General features: G+C 35.1%; 1 protein-coding gene across 1 annotated transcript in view; it reads right to left on the bottom strand.

Annotated features, from left to right (window-relative positions):
• The window catches only part of KLHL1 (kelch like family member 1), a 325,875-nt gene that overhangs the window by 14,452 nt on the left and 287,656 nt on the right, over positions 1 to 23,767 (bottom strand). The window contains exons 8-9 of the mRNA XM_028526633.2: positions 17,875 to 18,037; positions 890 to 1,102 (exon numbers count right to left, since the gene is read on the bottom strand). Of these exons, the coding sequence (XP_028382434.1) occupies positions 890 to 1,102; positions 17,875 to 18,037 (376 nt within the window). The remainder of the gene's footprint in view (positions 1 to 889; positions 1,103 to 17,874; positions 18,038 to 23,767) is intronic.

The raw sequence follows: 23,767 nt of genomic DNA, 5'->3' as shown, positions 1-23,767 counted from the left end.
TGTTAATTAGTGTCATCCCAATAAATTCAGTAAAAAGGAAAAAAAGCATCATGGTACTAAGTCACTGAGTTTTGAAGTTACTTGTTACAATAGAAATATTTATCTCAGTTCATTAAAACATTAACCTCAATATTCCCTCTTCTCACTTCCCCATATATCATCATGCATCCTTACCCAATAGGAGATATCATCATGAGCTTTTCTAACTCTCAAATTCTTACTGCACATGATACAATACTTCTAAGTGATGCACAGTCATGGAAGAGAACTTAGGTATAACCATGCCAGAAAATGTTGGGGTTGTTGAACCAAACTGAAGCCATGGTGCATTCCCACTTAAGTTTCTATGCATCTGGCCATTTTAGAAGAGTTACAAGAAAACTTGTATTTTCCCCATACAACATAATTATAAATTATGCAGTTCTAATAATCTGTCTTTCATTGAGAAATGTATGGCATAAAACAAATAAGTCCATATTCATCTTTGAGAGTTTGAAGGGAGTAATAGCACAAGCATGACAGCATGAAATAGCACAAATAAAGTCATTTCAAAAAAAGAATTAACATCCATTAATTTAATAAATTACTTACAATTGTATCATAACCAACTTTTAAAACATATTCAAAAGAAATTTAAAAATCACTTTAGGATTCTGTGAAAACATGAAGGGCTTTATATATATATTAGTTGAAGAAACAAAAAAGGAAAAGACGGAAAGGAAGGGAAAATAAAATAAGGAAAGTGTGTGTGTGTGAGAGAGAAAGAGCATAAGAGAGGAGCAGCTGTAGGAGTTGAATTTACCTTTTCTAAATTATATGATCTTTACAATTAGGCATCAGTGTAACTTGCACTGTATCTATCACTGTAGCAGTGCCCTTGAGGTCTTACCGTTCCACATAATCTAGGAGCCGGGAACAGTGATTTGAGGCAGGAGCATCATGACCTCCTACTGCATAAAGAAAACCATCACATGTGGCTACTCCAACACCACCTCTTCTCTTACACATTGGAGCACACATGTTCCACTTATTTGTATGAGGATCATAATACTCCATTGAACTCAAACATGAGCTTCCGTCACGACCTCCAACCGAATACAACCTAAAAAACAAAATTGGAAAAACATGATTTAATCATATAGTATGGATGACAAAACGTAGAAAAATCCTTTAAAAATAAATTTTAATTACAGTGTGAGCTTCAAATATATTTGAAGTACATTACTTCACATGGAAATTTTTGTTAAAGGTACTCTCTAAGTAACTGTGTATGCCGAGAGTTCACATCATTCTAATATGCAGTACACCAGATAAAATTAAAACAACTACAATTTCCTACATTATTTCTAGAATGTTACTTAGCTTTAAACTGCTTATGACTTAATTAAATATGTTAACATTAATTTTAAAAATATTGAGAAATCTACTTAAAATATAAAATAAGATACATGTACTTCTAATTGTTTTTGAAAATGGCCACAATCAAAAGAAAACTGATGATCTTATTTGATCAGCAGTTGATTTGCACTAGCAAATAAATCATGCCCACTTCTTGTATTCATTCTGTCCCCACATTTTAGGATGCTGAATAAATGAAATATGTAAATAAGTATTGTCATAGATCAACTTCCTTAATCTGTGCTTACACTGTAACAAATGTGTCACATAGATAAACAAGACTTTACAGGAAAAGAGGGTGCAGAGATGTTAGTCTGATTGAATATTGCTGAAACTTACTAGTACACTCATTTTCCTAATGAAAAGTATGCTACATTCCTAATGAAAAGTATGCTACAAAGGTATGCCAGGAAAATAAGTACTAAAGCTTTAACATTACTTAAATCATTGGAAATACTCTATTTCTAATAAAATAGATTTGTCTCTTTGATCATAGCCATGAAATTTCACCACACTGAGGTAGAGTTGCATTTATTTAGTCATTCATTCAAAATATATTCTTGAATGCCTACTTTGTAGCACATTATCTGAAGGGTTTTTTTATTGTTGTTCAATTATAGCTGTCCCATTTTTTCCCCATTGTTCTCCCATACTCCACCTTCCCCCTCCCACAGTCCATCCCCGCCATGTTGTCCATGTCCATGGGTCACTTACACTTGTTTTTTAACTAGACTCTTCCCCTTCTTTTCCCCCTTATTCCTTTCCCCACTCCCCTCTGGTGTCTGTCAGTCTGTTCCTTGTTTCCATGCCTCTGGTTCTATTTTGCTTGTTTGTTTGTTTCGTTCATTAAGTTCCACTTATAGGTCAGACAATGTGGTATTTATCTTTTGCTGCTTGGCTTATTTCACTTAGCATAATGCTCTCCAGTTCAATCCATGCTGTTGTGAAGGGTAGGAGTTCCTTCTTTCCTCCTGCTGCATAGTAATCCATTATGTAAATATACCACATTTTTTTGATTCACTCGCTTACTGATGGGCACTTAGGCTGTTTCCAGCACTTGGCTATTGTACATAATGCTGCTATGAACACTGGGTGCATAGTTTCTTTTGGATTGGTGTTCCAGGATTCAAAGAGTATGATCCCAACAGTGGCATTGCTGGATCAAAAGGCAGTTCCATTTTTAATTTTTTAAATGATTTTATTTATTTATTTTTAGACAGAGGGGAACAGAGAAAGAGAGTGACAGAAACATCAGTGTGTGGTTGCCTCTCATGCACCCCCTGGAAGGGGGGGGGGATCTGGCCCACATCCCAAGCATGTGCCCTGACTGGGAATTGAACTGGTGACTCTTTGGTTCACAGCCTATGCTCAATCCATGAAGCTACACCAACCAGGGCTCCATTTTTAATTTATGAGGAAATTCCATACTGCTTCCCACAGTGGTTGCAGCAGTCTGCATTCCCACCAACAGTGCACTAGCGTCCACTTTTCTCCACAACCTTGCCAGCATTTATTGTTTGTTGATTTATTAATGATGACCATTCTGACTGGTGTGAGGCATTATCTCATTGTGGTTTTAATTTGCATCTCTCTGATGGCTGGTGATGCTGAGCATTTTTTCATATGTCTCTGGGCCTTCTGTATGTCTTCTTTGGAGAAGTGTCTATTCAGGTTCTTTGCCCATTTTTTAATTGGATTGTTTATTTTCTTGGCTTGAGTAATGCGAGTTATTTATGTATATTTGGAAATCAAACCCTTGTCTGAGACATCATTGGCAAATATGTTTTCCCATATGGTTAGTTCCCTTTCCATTTTGATGACATTTTCTTTAGTTGTGCAGAAGCTTTTTAATTTGATGTAGTCCCATTTGTTTATTCTTTCCTTTATGTCCCTTGCCCTAGAGGATGTACCAGTGAAAATATTGCTGCATGGGATATCTGAATCTTTCCTGCCTATTTTTCCTCTAGGACATTTATGGTGCTATGATTTATGTTTAAGCCTTTTATAAAGTTTTGCAAACATATCCATGAACAAAATAGGAAAAAATCTGCACTTAATTCTTCTGGAGGAAGGGATAGACATAATATACAAAATAAAAATATACACTACTTTTTTATTTAATTTATTTATGTCTTATTATTTTTTTATTTTTTAAGTACAGTTGTCTCCATTCCCCCCCTCCACCACTTCCCTCCTCCCCACCCATCCTCACCCCTACCCTCAATCCTCCTCCCACTTTTGGCTTTGTCCATGGGTCCTTTATACAAGTTCCTTGGTGACCATTGCCTTTTTATTCCTAGTTATTCCCTCCACCCTGGTTACTACCAGTTTGTTCTTTATTTCAATACCTCTAGTTATATTTTGCTTGCTTATTTGTTTTGTTGATTAGGTCCCACCTATAGGTGAGATCATATAATATTTGCCTTTCACCACCTGGCTTATTTCACTTAGCATTGTGCTCTCCATATTCATCCATGCAGCCACGAAGGGTAGGAGCTCCTTTTTTCTTTCTACTGTGTAGTATTCCATTGTGTAAATGTAACATATTTCCCCCCCATCATAAACCCAAGTCTCTATGGTCAATTAATATTCAAAAAAGGGGGCAGAAGCATAAAACGGAGTAACAAATAATAGCCTCTTCAACAAATGCTGTTGGGAGATCTGGACAGCTACATGCAAAAATATGAAAGTCGACGACCAGCTTACACCATACATAAGTATATATATTTCTTAATAAAATGCTAAGTGTTGCAGACACAGAACAGGGAATTGTGGGCAGGAGTGCAACTGGTAAGGGGGAGGTGTTGTTATAACAATTTTAAATGTATGATTAGAAAACGTATGTCTTGCTGAGAAGATGATGTTTTTTTGAAGATATTAGTGGTTAGAGGTGAATTCAGAAATATCTGTGGGAAAAGATTTAAGGGAGATGGAGTAGGTGAGCACAAAGTTCTAGGAGTGGCACAGGAGCCAGAGTGGCTGGAACGCAGATTGAGGGTGGTGTGGCAGACAAGGTGAGAGGAGGGGTGCAGGGTGAACCTCATATAAGTATTTGCAGACATTCACTCCGAGTAAAACAGGAAGCCATAGACATTTTTTGAGCAGAAGGGTGATATAACTTGTGTTTTAATAAGGTTAGATATGAAATGTTTGCCTTACTAGTGGACATTATGCTTAATATAATGATAAAAAGACTTAATTCTATACTTTTCCATTTATACATGAATACACAAGAGGACATTATTGCTTAGCATATCAAATAATTCAGGTTTTATTTATGTTTGCATTCTAATATCTTTCAATAACTAAAATATGATAGTTAAACTGATTCAAAGCCTGGAGACTTTTTAAAAAGCTGTTTATATTCCTCTTTATGCTTGTCATGACGAAATGTTTTTGATTGCCCTAGTGTGAGGCTTACAGATATCCCTGTTTGCTTGGTTACTCACAAGTTGTCTGTCAGCTCTCAATCTTGCAACGTGTTGGCATTAACCAGTAGGAGCATTTGAAGACAAGTATTGCACAATTCTGCTTGCAAAGGCACTCAAAAGTCTTTATCTTCCTAAATAATTCATGAAATTTGAACTTCATTTAGTTGTTTTATTTAAACTGAAGATCTAACTCAAAAGAAATGTGCTATAATCTTGATGTGTTATTAAAATTTAACTAAGTTTTTTGGAGGAATTTTGCTTATTGGGTATGTTCATATGAAGTACATGGTTTATGTGTAAGAAAAGTATCCCCCTCTTTGGCCTATTGTTTTAAAGGAATTATTGACTTTAAGTTGCTCTATGAATGTATATATATTACTGTGATAAATTATAGTATTGTGCTCTGGCTGGTGTAGCTCAGTGGATTGAGCACAGGCTGCAAACCAAAGCATTGCAGGTTCAATTCCCAGTCAGGGCACATGCCCAGGTTGCAGGCCATAACCCCCAGCAACTGCACATGGATGTAGCTCTCTCTTTCTCCCTCCCTTCCCTCTCTAAAAATAAATAAATTTAAAACATCCTATTAAAAAATTATAGTATTGTTTTATCTGAATCCAGGATTGCTGATAGTATATTATTTTTATGCAATAATATATCATACATTTTCTTTTTCTGAAATTATTAAAAATGCTAACATACAAATATATAGTTATAGTTGAATGTCTATAAAATTTAATAATAATTAATAAAACATATTGCTTACATTACAGAAGTCAAATATCGAGCCTATTAGAATCATTTATCTGGAAATTAAATGTTCCTGTAAAATTCACATTCCCTCATTGATTCTTTAACATAATTACATATATTATAAACCACTATTCATTCAGTCTCTCTTCTGTGTGAACCCTTGCTAATAAAATATAATAACAGTGATTATACCAGGGAAAAATTTGTATAATGTCTTAATAGCAGTGACCTAACATATGACAATTCCTTTTGTAAAATAGATGTTTGATATATGTATCATAGCTGTTATTTCATAAATTACTTACTAAAGCCTAAGCTAGCTTATCTGTGGTTTCTATTATTTGATACACATCCCTTTTAATGTCCTTCATAGTATTAGATAATCTGCAGGTAGTGTTAAAATTATTGTAAATTTAATGAATATAAATTAATGCTTAATACTAGGGGAAATTAGTTGAAAAGAATAAATATACTAAATTTTTCCTCAGGAACAAGCTGTGCAAAAGAAATGAGAAAATTGTAATTTATGTGAAAGATACACTAGTGTTCTTTAGAACTGCTTTATGGATCCATTGTTGAAATGGATACTTCAATATTTAAAAAAGATTTTGAAATTTGTGTACTTTACAAATATGCAGTATTAACCATTATCTATAATCTACTTATTTTGAAATATAAATTTGCTAAATGACTAAGAATGTAAAAATAAATCACATCAACAATAATAACTAATACTATAATTACTATGAAGTTATAAAGTAATCAGGGATATAAACAATATATTTAAGCAGTTGGAATAAATGTTGGAGGACAATTTTCAAAAAACGTCATGGGCAATTACCAAAGGTTACCTTCTCTGATCTCCCCTCACAATCTATTTAATTATAGTTTAGATCGATTCCCTTGCTTTGTTTGCCTACAGTTACAGATTAGATGTTGAGAGTCTGAAGAGCAGAGGAATCTGTGCCCTGACAACACAGGGAGTGACAGCTGACAGTTTCACAGTGAGAAAGGAAATGCGACATTTCAACTTAATGTTGAAAGATGAGTAGAAATTTGAAAGGTGAGGAAGTAAGGGAAAGCATTACACACAGGGAAAGTGTTATGAGTAAAGACAAGGGGCCCGAAAGGTCAGAGCAGGTGATAAATAAAGAGTGGCAGGTACATCATATTGATGGAAGAGGCAGTAGCGCAGGAGGGGAAAGGAGAGATGCAGCCGGTAGAATGAAAAGATTAGATGGACAATAAAGAGGGCTGTGTCTCCTGATCGAGTTGAAATTTCATTCTGAGGCAATGAGAAAAGGACCAAAAAAAAAAAAGCCAATTGTTCTTAGAATCATCAAGGTCATAGCTCAGTTGTTGCACGTATTCACCAGTATTCCCTTGCAAGCTAAATACTGGCAGGAGATCAGAAGTATTCCTGACTTAAGTAAACTCTTCTAGAATTTTGTTGTGAATGTCAGGATTCTTTCTTCCCTACTACTTCCCCTAACATATGTGTTTATTCAGCATGTAGATGAGTTTTACTTAATGTTTAGCAACCAGGTCTCAGTGTTTTTAAATCTAGTTGCCATGTGCCCATCTAAGTGAGTGTCACATATTTACTATTCTGATAAGTACAAAATAGCAGTTGCAAGAAATAAATATTGTATTAGTTAGGATATGGGTTCTAATGTGTGTAAAGTGGCTTTGAAGGCATTGAGACCCAGGCTGTTTCCCACTTTTAACTATATCATATGTAAAGTATGACCCTTTGCCATGAACTTGAAGAGTCTGAAATTTAACCCTGCCTGGAAGCTAAAAAATTAGCTTACCACAGTTTCATAGATGCTGCAAGTAGACACCAGAGCTCTGGTTCAGAGAAAAACGACTTTATTACTCACAGCACAATAGGCAGTATTAGCTTCATGTTCATATTGCTTCTTTTTGCCTGCCCACCAAGTCCCACCAGGATAGTACAGAGAGACTCAGGTAAATGCTGCACATTCAGTAGGCTTTTCTCACCTTTGAGGATCATTGGGTTTAGGAAATACTTATTCTTTAAAAGAGGGTATCAACAACCTACCCAACATTTGCTCTGAAGGGAGACATTATTATACCGGTCAAGTAACATATCTGTTCTGTGCCCCAAAGACAGTGTTTCTACCTTCCAAAGCTGTTTAATTTACAAAAATTCTTTTTTTAAAAGATTTTATTTATTTATTTCTAGAGAGGGAAGGGAGGGAGGAGAGAGAGAGAGAGAGAGAGAGAAACATCAATGTGTGGTTGCTGAGGGTTATGGCCTGCAACCCAGGAATGTACCCTGGCTGGGAATCGAACCTGGGACACTTTGGTTCCAAGCCCGTGCTCAATCCACTGAGCTACGCCAGCCAGGGCTTTAATTTACAAATATTCTTAACAAGACAGTTGAAAAAAAGTTGCCAATACTTCTTATGTGGAAAATGTGCAGTAATGCTAAAACCACAAAGTAGAATTGTCTCTAAACCCTCTTGTCCCGGTGCCCTAAGGTAGCCCTTGCTCTCACAGCCAAAGCTCAAATAGCAGGATGAAAGAAAAGTGGAGGGTGGAGCACATCCTCTGACGTTAACATTTCATTTTCTAAGAATCACAACTCACTTCTTATGTTTCATTGGACAAAACTTAGTCACATGGCAATGCCTAAGTGGTAAGGTGCTGAAAAATGTTCTTATTTTAGGTGACCATGGGCCTACCTAACAACTGGAGTTTATATTGTCATGTGAAAAGGCGTGCATGAATATTAGGAGACATTTTGAAGTTTCTGACACAGCATTACATGTTTTCCTTCCTTGTGTCATTATGCATTCTACCTTAGGTGTCATTTCACTGCAAAGGCTAGGTTACTGCTCCTTCGTCTCTCATCAATTAATTCAGCTGTGTCTCTACTAGAAAGTGTTTCCTGACCTTACTTTGTTTTCTGCAGGAAATTTAATGTTATTTGCCTAGGATACAGTCTGTATCCTAGGCAAAATTATCTCATATTTGTCATACTTTAACAATAGTGCATATTCCATGGATGGCTATGAAAGTGCTTCCAGTATCCCTATCTAAGTGTTTTAAGGTTTTGCTGATTAGCGTGTGATACTGATTATGATTTTGATTCACAATATGGCTTACCCAGAGATATATATGTTCAGGTATCCTTTCCTTTGAATAATAAGATGTAAGAATTTTACAACTCCCACTGTAGGAAATCTCTGAAGCAACTCCCTGGATCCATAACCCTGTTTGATCTTTTGTGTCCCAGTCAGTGGAGAACTCTTTAATTTGATCCCAAAAGAAGACTTGTCAAAAGATCCTGCTATCAGAATACTCCATCGCCTGCCTGCCTTTCAGTGACCTTTTTCATGAGAGGTCCTTATAAAAGTGCCTTACAGTACAGTGAGTGGGTTGTCAGTGAGCTTACAATAGGTGGTATGACTGCTTTTGTTCCTTATTACTAAGAAATGTTGGTACATGGGGTAAAAGTCTGAGACTTGTTTACATTAAAATATGGCTAGTATGCAAGATTGTGAGTTGAAGTTTTATATAACATATCTTTATTTATTAGAATGTGCCCATGTCTCCTACAGGAATCTCTGAATTTTAAATATGCACATTAATTTGGGTCAATTAATAACATCCAAATCTTGGTAGATTTCAACAACTTCAACCTGGTAGAAATGGTCACTTCTATTCTTAATCCCTCTATCTTTCCTTGCCAATTCACACTCTACCACTATTAAAATTCTGCATTTTCTTCCTTGTTGTTTTGTATTTCTCTTTAATATTATGTAAGCTCTCTGAAGTCAGATTTGATTATTTTCTTTAATATATCATGGTGGCCAGTATGTGCCTATAGTTCTAAAAATAAAATTAATAAAGTACTTGTTTTCCGTTCTAGAAAATGGGTGATTTATAGAACTTACCAAAAAAAATGTACCTAATTTCCACTGAAATAAGATTTTGACAAATGGCACAAGGAATGGAAAGATTAAATTTAAATGTGTGAATTTTAAAAGTGTTCATAGAAAAGTACAGATTATACTATGCTTTATATCAGTGGTGTCCAACTCATGGTGTATGGGCAGCAGGTGGCCCAAAATGACTATGAATTCTGTCCAACACAAAATCGTAAATTTGCTTAAAACATGAGATTTCATTGTGATTACACGTCACAATGTACTTAATGTGTGACCCAAGACAATGCTTCTTGTTCCAGTGTGGTCCAGAGATGCCAAAAGTTTGGACACCCCTGCTTTAGATGATGGAAAATATTATAAATTATCTTATTTACATAAAAGAAAAAATATATATATTTAATATTTCCTGACACTGTTCTCAAGTCTAATAACCTCTATCGTATTGTTACTGATTTTGTCACATGGAATGTCATCCTCATAAAGAACCTGAGTTGTTTAGCCCATCACTGTAGAAGGTTGTCAAATGTCCCCAAAGATCAGGTAAAAACCTGAGAGAGAACCTAAGTTATTAAGAAAAAGACAGTAGAAAGAAAATTAAAGCAGTGGTGGGTATGTGAAGAGGCAAAGAGATGGGAACAATCAAAGCATGTTCGGGGAATTGGAGTGATTCAGTATGTCTGTGACGTAGGGCGACTGGAAGGCCAGGGAAAAAGTGAAGACAGGAGAAGACAGGGGAGTTCTAAATCATAAAAGACACAGCACCCCAGACTGTGGAGTCCCGTGTTTGCTGTGCTCGTTTGGGAGACCAAAATGAATTGTCTGTTTTTGCTTACACATTCTAGTACTGAGACATGATTTATCAAATAATTCCCTTTGAACCAGTGGAATACATTTTAGCAATCTACTATTGTGATGAGATTTCTTTGATCAATTATAAATTATTCTTCAACCAGTGATTTTTATAAAATTGAAACGCAACCATGTCACTGTCTTATTTTAACCTTTGCAATATCTTTACTTTAGCCAAGTTGTGGTAAAACCAGAGGCCTGCTTATTTATATCCAATCTCTTAGGGCCACTCCTGGTTATTATATTTCAGCCAAACTCAATTTTTCCTCCATTTATTTGCATTTCACACTCAACAACTTCACACAAATTGTTCCTTCTCATTACAGCATTTCCCCACTTTCTGGAAATCTGTTCAATCAATCAAGTCCCAGCTTAAAAGTCATTGTTTTCCAGGAGGCAAATTACAAACCTCCTGAGCCTATTAGTAGTTCCAAACTCAGCAAAATAGACATTTCATTTTTTAAATGTGTGAATCTAAGGTAATATCAATTTAATATAAATTACTAATCATATAAAAGCTTATATAAAATCTGGAGTTACAGCTTTAAGAAAAAAGTGCCAAAATTTGAATACAAAAATAGAAGCAGCATCTTGGAAACCACCAAAAAAGTGATGGGCTTAAAGACTCAGGTTAGCTCCTGTGCTAGATAGCAGGACGTACTAGAGAAAACCACAGACATCGACACCTGTTCATGGGACTCTTCAAGGTGCGTAGACGTCCAGCTGCGATAGCCGAAATTGCACCTTGCAGAAACTACAGCTCCTCCATGAATATTATTTGACATGAGATTTTGAAAGAATGAGTGAATCTGTTTTGAATGGAGTCATGAAACTAACTCAGTTGTTTTTGTCTTTTTGTAGAATCTCTAGGGGCAATAGAACACATTTATTAAATTTCAAGCTCTTTATAGATATGCTCAGACAGTATCAGGATTGCTTTATGAACTAACTCAGGGATAAAGATAAATGAACAAGAAAGAACTTTTAGGTGTAAAGTATAGTTCGAAAGAATCAAGCTAAAGCAGAAAGCACAGAAGGAACACAGAGAGAACCACTAGTGAAGATATTCAGGGAGTCTGAGGTTTTATATGGCCAATCCCCACATTACAATGTCTGTTCACTGTTTTGTTGTGTGTTCTTTATTCATCGAGTAAGTCTGTGGCTGTGCTGGCAAGAGATGACATATCTGCTACTTAGTTTAATATGTCTTATTGGAAGTCTGACCAAAGTATTTTATGAAATTGATATAATCATACTCTTAAATTCATCAGAATATATGCATTAATTTCAAGTCATAAATTAATTTCTTGTTCTTCCACAACAAATGGTATCATAAGTAATCTAAATTCAAGAGGTTTGGTCACTGGTTTTATTAGCTTTAATTGGAAAATTATTCAAATGATATTCAGAGAAGCAACAGTCAGGTTAGAATGACACATTAGTGAGATGTGAGAATAATATAAGAGGGGAAAGACATGTCAGTAGAGATGAGAAAAAAAACAACTGCTAGAGGGTAACATTGAAACAAATTTTTGCCATGGGTCTAAAGTGAAAGGTCACCATGTAGTGCTTATGTTTCTCTCTGAGTTAAACAGAAAAAGCAACAAAACATTAGTAGACAGTCATCAAACCACAGAATTTTGAGGCCATTAAATCACACCTGTGTGGGGAGAACGATCCCAAATGAAAGCTGTACTATTTTGTTTTAAAGGAGAAATATTAATTGAAATAAATGTTTCATAGTTTAAAATATTTCATAGAAGAGGATTAAACTTTGGGAAAATGCTCAATTAAAAGAGTGAAAATTTTAGGAGACTTCTGGTCAAGAAGGAGGTGTAGGTAAAGAAAGCTCACCTCCCCGCATAATCATAATTACAACACAATATCAAAATTACAACTAAATTACAGACCAATGATCACTCAGAACTGTCAGAAATTAAGTTGAATGGAAGTCTAATAACTACGGAACTAAAGAAACTATTTAAATCCAGAAGAGTAGGTGATGCAGAAAAACGGACACACAGAACAGGTGGGTCTCCACACCCATGTGTTGTGGATAAAAATTTGGCAAGAATATCTCAGGAGTGAGGGGTCTCAGCCCCATACCAGGCCCTCAAACCCAGGGTTCCAGTGCCAGGAAGATAAGCTTCCACAACTTCTGTCTAAAAAAAAAAAGCAGGATTTGAGTTGGTAAAAACAACAACAACAACATCAACAACAAAACAACCTACTGGACTCTCTGGTGGTTCCTTTTAAAGTGCCCAAGCTGAACTTGCTCAGACCCACTCCTTCTGAGCTCCAGCACCACCAGGGTAGCAGTTGAAGGGCACCAGTGGCATACAGGAAAGAAGTGTCTGGCATCAGAGTGAGAGCTAGAGGACAGCTCTCTGCTAGACAAAAAGGCAGGTAGAGGCCATTGTGCTTTTCCTGAGCCCGCCCCCACCACAGAACCATAAAATATGCAGGCACAAGACATATCTGAGACTCATCAACCTGTCTTATACTGTTTGCCCTGCCTTGGCATTTACCTGAGGCTCTGCCCCACCTAAATTAACAGACCAGCCCCCAGCCCTCCTACCTCTGGCTAAGTGGCCTCAGACCCAGCACTAACAACACTCAGCTTTGGATTATAGTTTCACTCCTCCTGGGATCCCACTCCAAGCTCAGCACAAGTAGCAGATATCTGCAGATTGCTTTGTAGCTCATGCTGCATGGCCCCACTCAGAACAGAGGTGGTGGCTGACCCTTACCTGCACCACCCAGAGCCTACACACCCAGTAGACAACTACAAACCACTTTGGAGCACCACCACCTGTCCCTGGTCACAGCCAGTCCCTGCAGCTGACTGGCCTGAGTGAATCCCTCTCATTGATCTGCTAACAGTAACCAAGGCTCAACTCCAAAAAAAGGGTCTACTCAGCCCATTTGGAGGCCACACATAGAGTACCCAATCTCAGTGATAGGGGAGGCTGTGCCACTGGGCCCTTCAGGCCATGCTACCAAGAAAGGGAGTCATAATGGTTCTACCTTATACACAGAAACAAACATACGGAGTGGTGTCAAAATGAGGAGACAAAGAAACATGGCCTAAGTGAAAGAAAAGATCAAAACTGCAGGAAAAGCACTAAACAAAATGGAGATAAGCAATCTATCAGATGCATAATTCAAAACACTAGGTATAAGGATGCTCAAGAAACTCAGTGAGTAGCTCAACAGCTTAAGAAAGAGCCAGGCAGAAATGAAGAATATACTCATGGAAATGAACAATTTACAGAGAATCAACAATAGAGTGGATGAAGACGAGAATCATACCAATGATTTGGAACATAAGGAAACAAAAAACAGCCCCGGCTGGCATAGCTCAGTGGACTGAGCACGGGTTGGAAACCAAAGCATCACAGGTTTGATTCCCAGTCAGGGCACATGCCTGGGTTGTAGGCCATGGCCCTCAGCAACCACACATTGATGTTTCTCTCTCTCTTTCCCCCTCCCTTCCCTCTCTAAAAATAAATAAATAAATAAATAAATAAATAAATAATCTTAAAAAGGAAACAAAAAACAGCCAATCAGAACAACAAGAAGAAAAAATCTGAAAAACTGAGGGTAGTGTAAGGACTGTGAGCATACAAACATTCACATCATAAGGGTGCCAGAACAAGAAGACAAAGACCAAGAAACTGGAAATGTATGTGAAAAAATAATGAGAGAATACTTTTCTGATTTGGTGAAGGAAATATACATGCAAGTTCAGGAAGCACAGAGTCACAAACAGTATGGAGGCAAAGAGGACCACACCAAGACTCATTATAATTTAAATGCCAAAGGTTAAAGGCTAAGGAGAGAATCTTATAAGCAGCAAGAGAAAAGCAGTTAGTTACCTACAGAGCAGTTCCCATAAGGCTGTCAGAAGATTTCTCAAAAGAAACTTTGCAGATTTGAAGAGACTGGCAAGAAATATTCAGAGTCATGAAAAGCAGAGACCTACAGCTACGGTAGATCTACCCAGCAAAGCTGTCATTCAGAATTGAAGGGCAGTAAAGAGCTTCCCAGGCAAGAAAAATCTAAAGGAGTTCATCATCACCAAACCATTACATGAAATGTTAAAGGGACTTATTTAAGAAAAAGAAGGCGGCCAAAACTATGAATGATAAAGTGGTAATAAATAATAAGCACTACCACATTTTGATATTTGGTATGAACAGTGGTATTAGAGTAAAACAGGATTTCTTAAGATATTTAATATTCTAGCTGTCCAAAAAAATATGAGGAACAGAAAAAACAACCTGAATAATAAATGTCATATATAAGCAATATAAAAGGGGCATTAGAAGAAATTGGATTGAAAATATAGTTATAGTAATATGTGAGATTTATAAGAAATTGGTCATTAAGTATTTCAGGAAATTGGTCATTAAGTATTTCATTTATTAGATTTTTATCCTATTTATTTTTAATTGTGTTTAGAAAAGCTCTATAACAAAACACAGATGTATTAAGACATTTCACTAAGCAGTAATGCACAATAATTATTAAAAATCTAGAACAAGATTAACAGCTTTAATATGGTCTGTGTGTGTGTGTTCTTACAGAATAATGTTGCAAATAAGCAAGAGAGCTAAGGGGTTAAGGATATTTCTCATGCCTGTTGAGAAAATATGGTGTGTCAATGAGATATTCATTTTCTAAAGAATGCAAGAAATGAACGCATTAAGCATTAATGTAAGTGGGAAAAAATATGACCAATAAAAGAGGAGAGTTTACCTTTAAATAAATATTAGAAAAAATAAAAAGGCTAAAGAAAGTATATGCCTTTTTGTTTTTGAATTAAACACATTAACATCCAAGAGAAATGTTCATTCTGTTATTATAAGTTTTACTATCCATAAATAGATATGCCTACAGGAAAGTTTTTAAACTTTCATTTGATGTAGAAGAATGCAAAATTTTATTATTAATTTCCAAATTAAGTGGTTTTCAAATAATACTGTAACTGTTAAGGAAAAATATTCCTTTTAAGAAAAAAGATAAATATTGACAGTAAAATGTTATTAATAATATGTATATTCTCTATCAAGTACAATGACAATATTATCATAAATTAAAACATATTTTCATGATTGCTGTTAAGAGGTATAACAAAACTTGAGAAACACACATTCAGAGGGGAGTTATAAGTGGGGCACACCTAATTCACACAAAAACAATTCTAAGAAATGTCTTTTGGAAACCTTACACATGACAAAAGATGGGAAGTTGGTAGTAAGTTTCAATTCCTTTTCAGACAGATCTCAGTACAACTAGGAAGATATTAGAAGAAAACCTCTAAGTATGTTTTATATAGCATCCCATTATTATGTGATCAATAAGATATATATAATTTGAACTCCTTTTCACTTGTACACAATGGTTTTCCAAGGTAGCAATGATAGTAGGGTTATCGATTTTTCTTAACTACAGTGAAAAGAAATGTCTACAGATGTTATTTGATATCAAAGATAGCACTAGTAGAAAGTTTGATAGTTAAAACTATGCTGCAGAAATGTAGCTTTACCAAACACAAAAATGAAACTGACAGGTAGCAATTTGCTTCAGTTCTCCATGATTCCGCTCTACTGTTCTTTTCTCAAATAATGAATTTTTGAAATAATAATGGATATCAACAGTAAATAAACTCCTAACAAAATATTTGAGAGTAAGATTTTGAGGACAATTAAGCATACTGACTTTGAGATAAATTAAGAGACTTAAATGCTCTGTGACAGGACAGATCACAAAGAGTATACAGAAAAACAAAATGAAACACAGTAAAGTACAGGTAATAGTCTTTCTTCAGCATAAGGATATTGTGCTATTCTAGAAAAGAAAATGTATACTTTGCAATTTGTGCTTTCTGGGAAAAAGAAGTAAATTGTGCTTTCAAAAAATTAAGCAAATGGCCCGGGCTGGTGTGGCTCAGTGGACTGAGTGCCAGCCTGTGAACCAAAGGGTTGCTGGTTCCATTCCCAATCAGGGCACACGTCTGGGTTGCAGGCCAGGTTCCCAACAGGGGGGCACAAAAGGCACATTGATGTGAGATACAACCACACATTGCTGTTTCTGTCCCTCTTTTTCTACCCTCCCTTCCCTTCTCTCTAGTAATAAATAAATAAAATCCTTAAAATAGAAAATAAAAATATTTTATTGAATCCGCTTACATCATATACCAGAATAAATTCAAAATGGGTAAAAGACTTAAATACAAGTTGTGATACCATAAAATTCTAGCAGAACACATAAGCAGTAAAATTTCAGATATCTCACATAGATATCTCAATATTTTTGCTGATATGTCTCCTAAGGCAAGGGAAATAAAGGAAAAAATAAACAAATCAAATTAAAAAGCTTCTGCATGGTTAAAGACACCAACATCAAAATAAAAAGAGAAGCGACTATATGAGAGAAGCAATTTTATCATTTTGCCAATGATATATTGGACAGACATTTAATCTCCAAAAGATATACAAAGCTCATATGACCTAATACCAGAAACATACAATCCAATTAAAAAATAGGCAAAGAACCTGAATAGACATTTCTCCAAGAGTAAATACAGAAGGACCAGAGACATAGGAAAGCTTTTCAGCATCACTAGCCATCAAAGAGATGCAAATTAAAACCACAATGAGATACCACCTCACACCTGCCAAAATGGCTGTCATTAATAAATCAACAAACAACAAGTGGTAGAAAGGATGTGGAGAAAAGGGAACCATAGTACATGGTGGGAATGCAAATTGATGTAGCCACTGTGGAAAACAGTATGGAGTTCCCTCAAAAACTTAAAGATAGAACTGTCTTTTGACCCAGTGATTCCACTACTGGGAATGCACCCTAAGAATCCTGAAACACCAATTCAAAAGAATTTATGTAGTCCTATGTTCATAGCAGCACTATTTACAATGGCCAAGTGCAGCAAGCAACCTAAGTGCCCATCAGTAGATGAGTGGATCGAAAAACTGGTACACTTATACAGTGCAATACTATGAAGCAGGAAAAAAGGAAGGAACCCCTGCCTTTTACAGTATGGATGGAGCTGGAGACTATTACACTTAGTGAAATAAGTCAGTCAGTGACAGAGAAATATCACATGATCTCATTAATAAGAGGAATCTAATGAACAAAATAAACTAATGAGCAAAATAGAACCAGAGGCATAGAATCATGGAACAGACTGACAGCTGTAAGAGGGGAAGGGGGAAATGGGAACTGACTGGAAGAAGGTGAACGGTATAGTCAAAGAACATACATGAAGGACCATGGACGTGGACAATGGTGTGGGGATTGACTATGGAAATGGGGGAAGGGCCAGGTGAAGGGGGACAACTGTGACAGTGTAACTAATGAAACACTGAAATCAAGAAAAACAAAAAATCAAAAACTGAAGATATTTAAACATATTTTCATTGAGTTAGCTTATTAAAAGTTATTTTACAAAAATATTACTCAAAACAATTTTTTTTTCAGGTGAAAAAGATACATCTACTTACTTGCCATTCAATGCTGCCACACCAACTGTGCTTCGGGCTATTGACATACTGGCTACAAATGTCCACTGCTGACTCTGGGGATCCCACCTTTCCACTGTGTTCAGGTAGCTCCAGCCATCGTGGCCTCCCACAGCATAAATTGGGCCTTCAAGTACTGTCACACCTGAAACATGGGAGAAATGAAAACTGAATGGATTTATTTTACAGTGAGATTTCAAAAATCAAATTGATAGTAAAAACTACGATGCTATTCAGAATAGGCTCTACTTGTTAGAAATCAATTGCAGTGAGGTAGAAACTATTTACTAAAATTAAGTCATTTGATTGTGGTGAGAAAAAATTAGAAGTAAAAGTAAATATTATGACCTAGATGTTTTATAAATTAAAACAAATGTTCTTATTTATGTCCATGTGAAAAAAAATGCTGAAAATCAGAGATGATGTATTTTGTACTTCTACTTTGAAGAATATTTATATGCCATTTAAAATACTTTATTATTTCAGCCCTGGCTAGTGTAGCTCAGTGGATTGAGCACGGGCTGTGAACCAAAGTGTCGCAGGTTCGATTCCCAGTCAGGGTGCACACCTGGGTTGCAGGCCATGACCCCCAGCAACCGCACATTGATGTTTCTCTCTCTCTCTCCCTCCCTTCCCTCTCTAAAAATAAATAAATAAAATCTTAAAAAAAAAAAAAATACTTTATTATTTCAAGCAATGTAATGTCAATTTGAACACAACATGGTATATACCTATATTTTATTAAGAATTCCTTTGATTTCTCCCAGTAATATTTTAATTTTTAATAAAAAATTCAAAAATACTTTTGATCTTGCCCTTTTCACCGTGTGTTATAAACATACCTGCAGACAGCAGAAGTAAACATTGAATTTGCCTTTAACATCGGGCTTTTCAGGTGCTAGCTGCCTTGGTTTCTCTCTGATGCCTTCAAGAATTTAATATACATATTTTATTCAGCTTTTACTGTACATTATAAAAAAGTTTAAATATGTATGAGACTTCTAATATTTTAATGCAAAGGTTTAAGAAATAAAGTTATCAAATGTACTAATCTACAATTAATGCTTTGGCTTTGGTTTACACAAATGTTTAAGATTTCCCTCTAGTTCTATGACTTAACATAGGCGCATTTCTTAATCTTTTTATATAGCAATTTCCTCATTACTGAAGTGAGAGTAATTATAATAATGATCTTGGTGTTGTGGTGAAGGTTATATGAATTAATGTATATAAAGCACTAAGAATCTGATACATTACAGCCCCTCAAGCTTTGTAAGCTATTGTAATTGTTATTATTATCTTCATATTCAAGTCTCAGAGAGGATATAAAAAGGAAACTCATAGAAGAGGGGAGGGTCTTATAAGCATGGAAAAATTGTTGATGTAAATGGTATTCAGGATAATCAGGATATTAAAAATATCTTTGAGAGGAAGTTTCTGACAATAATACTTTAAAATATTTCTAAAAATTTAGAAGTATTTCAAAGTCAAACATTGTTCAGAACATTGGGAACTGATAATTCTTGTCATTCAACTATAACTTAAGAACATCATTTTGAAGATAAATTTAACAATGTTTAGTGCAAACATTATGATCTAGCTTTTACATAAGTTTAGAATATTTTATAATTAAAACCCATGATTATTATAGGAAGCAAAATATAGCAATTGAAGTATAAGAACTCATAAATATTGCTTATAATAAATCAAGAAAACATCTATTTAAACCATTAATCTTTCAACACACATATCTACTTAGTTGCTCTAAAATAATTAAAAAGTTTTCTGTGTCTTTTGCTGTAAGTAAAATAGGGCCTACATACTAATGAATAACACAGATAATAAACACATAAAAATAATGGAAATATTATATATTATTATTTTTTAATTAACTAAAGTATTGTGGGCAAGAATATTAGGGCTGAAGGCAGGAAAAAGGCAGAGGAGTGTTTAATTAACAGCTCTAGCTTTTGAGAATATTTGGGCTCACATTCCAATACATTTTTTACCAGTTGTGTGGTGTTGGAAAAAAATATCTTTAATTCCATATATCTCAGTACCCTCATTCTTAAAGAATGTTTACCTTATATCATTTATGTGAAGATTAAATATAAAACTCATATAAATATGACTGTATTATCAGTAGATAATAAAGTCAGTAAATTTTAATTATTATATAAATAAAACAGTCAGTATGATCTCTCGTGGGATTAGTCATTAAAGCTGAGGTGTTAAGACCTGCCGGCAGGATGAAAGAGTATTTGTAAGATAAATCACCACTCTCAAAACTTAAACTCCTCTCTCAAACATCTCTACTTATAACTTAATAGTTGACCAAGAACTCTATACCCAGAATTGTTTATTTTACTAATTCAAATTTGGAAAATATTAAACTTTTTCTCAAAATACTCATTATTCATACTTCATAGTTACAGATGATAGAGATATTTTTACAGATTACCATGGGATTTCTGAACTCTAGATGCCTTATAATATGATTTACACATTTCCTGCAGGTGTGAGGATTCCCTTGCAAAACATCTCTTTAAGTGAAGTGCATAATTAGGCCAGAATAATTTCAAAATCAGAACGATACTTCGATTTCTTCCTTATGTATACTAAAACTATCTTAACAGATGCAGCAAAGCAAAATTAACAACATAAAAATATCTTTCTGTACTATATTCAGGAACAATGCTAAACCTGCATTAAAACATAATGACCCAATGAAAATAATAGAATTATCTTAAAGTTATAATTTTGTGTCTCTAGCTTAATAATTGCATGATTTCTTCTAAAAAATTGTAAAATGTCTTTTTGATGTTTACAGTTACCAAAATCTTTTCAAATACATATAATTGCTTATATATTTTAAACTGTAGCTCTTGCACATATTTTTTCCCTTGAGAACGATGCCGTAAAATCTCTTAGAATTCTTCCATATAATTTTCCTTGAATGTAGCTCAATGAAAGTAGCAAGCCATCCCTAAACATTAAGTAAAATAGCTGAATTTAAAGTTAAGCACTTTCTATATGGGTTTTAGTTGCTCAGAATATTTTTCATGTAATCCAACAGAATATTCCCACCCTTAACCTACTGAATCAGAATCCACATTTCAAGAAAAATCCCCTGGTAATTATATGCATATTAAAGCTTAAGAAGTCCCAGTGGTCTCCGAAGTGGAGGACCTCTACCTCTGAGGGTGCACAATGTAATCCTTTGGATATGCAAATAATACATAAGAAATTATATTTTCTCATGCTTTAATGCATATCTTGGCATGTTATAGAGATTATAGTTTTAAATAATTAATGAACTTATAATTTATGAAAAACCTATTAGAATAAATAATTAATACTTTTTTATAATTTATGAAAAACCAATTGAAGTAAATAATTAACACATTTATATAATTTATGAAAAACCTATTGGAGTCAAAATTTGCTTACTAATAGGCATACTTGTACAAAAGTGTTGGAGATTATTTCTTAGTCCCTTGCTTAGCTATCTACATTAGCACATACTAATTTCAGGTAAGATGACTGTTTGATTCAAAATGAAAAGTATTTTATAATTAGAGTTAAATCCTTTCTACGGAATTCTTAAAGGGGTAAACACTAACCTTTGATTTCTACATTGTCCTTGCAGCAGTGACTGACAGTTGACACCCACCCTGTTTTGTCCTTATCCTATCATAAGAAAGCCACTAATTTTTAAGAGGGCCATATTCACTCATAAAAAAAAAGGATAAAGCTTTAGGGGTTTTTTTTTGTTTGTTTGTTTGTTTTTTGTCTTGATCCCTCCACCACCCATCCAACACCACCCCCTCAAAAAAAAAAAAACAACCAAAAACCAGGACGGACTTGTAAAACCTCATGGACACAAACAACAATGTAGTGGTTGTAAGGGGGAAGGAATGTGTGCAGGTAGAAGAGGGTAAAAAAAGGGATGAATGGTAATAGGAAAAACACAATACGATTTTTTAAAAGTCAAAAAACACCGTAGTCTTTGGCAGGCAGATGTAGCAATTTGACTGAAGCCCAGGTCTGGACTGCTGATGTAACAGATAAAGTCTGAGCAGCCACACAGGTGATGAGGTGCCCCAGGCCTGTTGCTAACCACAGGAGAACAATGAGACCAAAGACTGCTGGTGCTCTCAGGGCTTTACAGCTGCACGGGGGTCTTGCTCTCAGGTGCCCCTACCCTCCTTTCCCACAAGGAAACATTTGCTCTAAGTGAACCATCGCTGTTCTAGGTTTTACTATTAGATCAGCTGCCTGCATTCGAATAGATTCAACTCGGGAGCATTTGACTTCTCTGAATTTTTAGATTACAACTGAATCTTTAGCAATATCCTATAAATATTCTAATTTTGCTTTTAAAATTCTACACTCCCAATATATATTACAAAATTCAAAGCAATACAAATAATGCATAAGTAGCAAACTGTTTCATTAATTGAACATATTTTTATACTTGAATTCATCTATGAAATGAAGTCTCGAATTTAGCTTGGGGATCATATAACCAGATTGGAAATAGTCATCAAGTATAAAAAAAAAAAATTAACATTCAAAGGCATGAAATTTTTTGTGAATTACATTAGGTCTTTTTCATTACTATACATTAACTATTTCAAATCTGAAAAAGTTGAGTTCTTATTTAAAATCTGTCATAAGTAGGTAGACAGCAAAAGCTATGGTAACAGATGCTTTAATAATTTCTGGTGTTAAAAAACAGTTTGACAGTGTATGCACACATAAATACAGGATGGGATTAGAACTGTTTTTGTAGACCTTATTTTTTTTAAGATTTATTTATTTATTTTTAGAGAGGGAAGGGAGAGGAAAAGAGAGAGAGAGAGAGAAACATCAATGTGCAGTTGCTAGGGTCCATGGCCTGCAACCCAGGAATGTGCCCTGGCTGGGAATCGAACCTGCAATGTTTTGGTTTGCAGCCCCCACTCAGTCCACTGAGCTATGCCAGCCAGGGTGTTTTTGTAGACTTTAAATACCTGTGGAATCATTGTAGCCATCAAAATTTAAAATGTTATTTGTACCACTAAAATCTTTTACTTTTTTTTGAAAAGTATGCATTGTATCTTGAATGGTGGCCTGAAAAAAGGGTATATCTATGTGCTAATTCCTAGAACATGGGAATGTTACCTTATTTGGATAGATAGTTTTTACAGGTGTGATGAAATTAGCCCTCTTGAGATGAGTAAATCATCTTGAATTAGGCAGGTGAGCCCTAAACTCAATGTGTGCTTATAAGAAAAACACAGGGGAGATTTTAAACACAGAGAGGAAGCAATGTGAACAAAAAGGCAGAGATTAGAGGGATGGGGCCACAGGGCCAGGAACAGCTGGATCCGCCAGGTGCAGGAAGAGGCAAGAAAAGATTCTCTCGTTGAGCCCTAGACAGAAAGTAACCCTGCTGACAAGTTGATGTTAGTGTTCTGTCCTCCAGAAGAGTGAGATAATACATTTTAAGCCCCCGAATTTGTGGTAATTTGTTATGGCAGCTCTAGGGGGGTAATACAGTGTGTTTGGAGAATTATGTCCTCTGAGATGCTTTGTAATTGATGATTAGAGATTCCACTGTGGTCCTCATTTTTTTCTTCTTCTTAGCTGTACATACTACACTGGACTGTGAGACTAAAACAGTGAAAAAATCTACATAAAGTTATGTTGCTTTCTGTATATACAAATATAGCTAAGCTAAGTATAAAAATTTGAAATTTAAAAAATATCTAGAATATATTTTACATTATTTTAATTTCTTGTGTGTTTGACTATATAAACAAATTAGCATGCCATGATAAGAATAAGAATAAGAATAAGAATAATAGAATAAAAATAAGAGTGAATAATG

This window comes from Phyllostomus discolor, chromosome 11 (genome assembly GCF_004126475.2).
Source record: "Phyllostomus discolor isolate MPI-MPIP mPhyDis1 chromosome 11, mPhyDis1.pri.v3, whole genome shotgun sequence".
NCBI classification, from domain to species: Eukaryota; Metazoa; Chordata; class Mammalia; order Chiroptera; family Phyllostomidae; genus Phyllostomus; species Phyllostomus discolor.
Note: the sequence above shows the minus strand (reverse complement) of the source record. Positions and strands in the feature narration are given on the sequence as shown.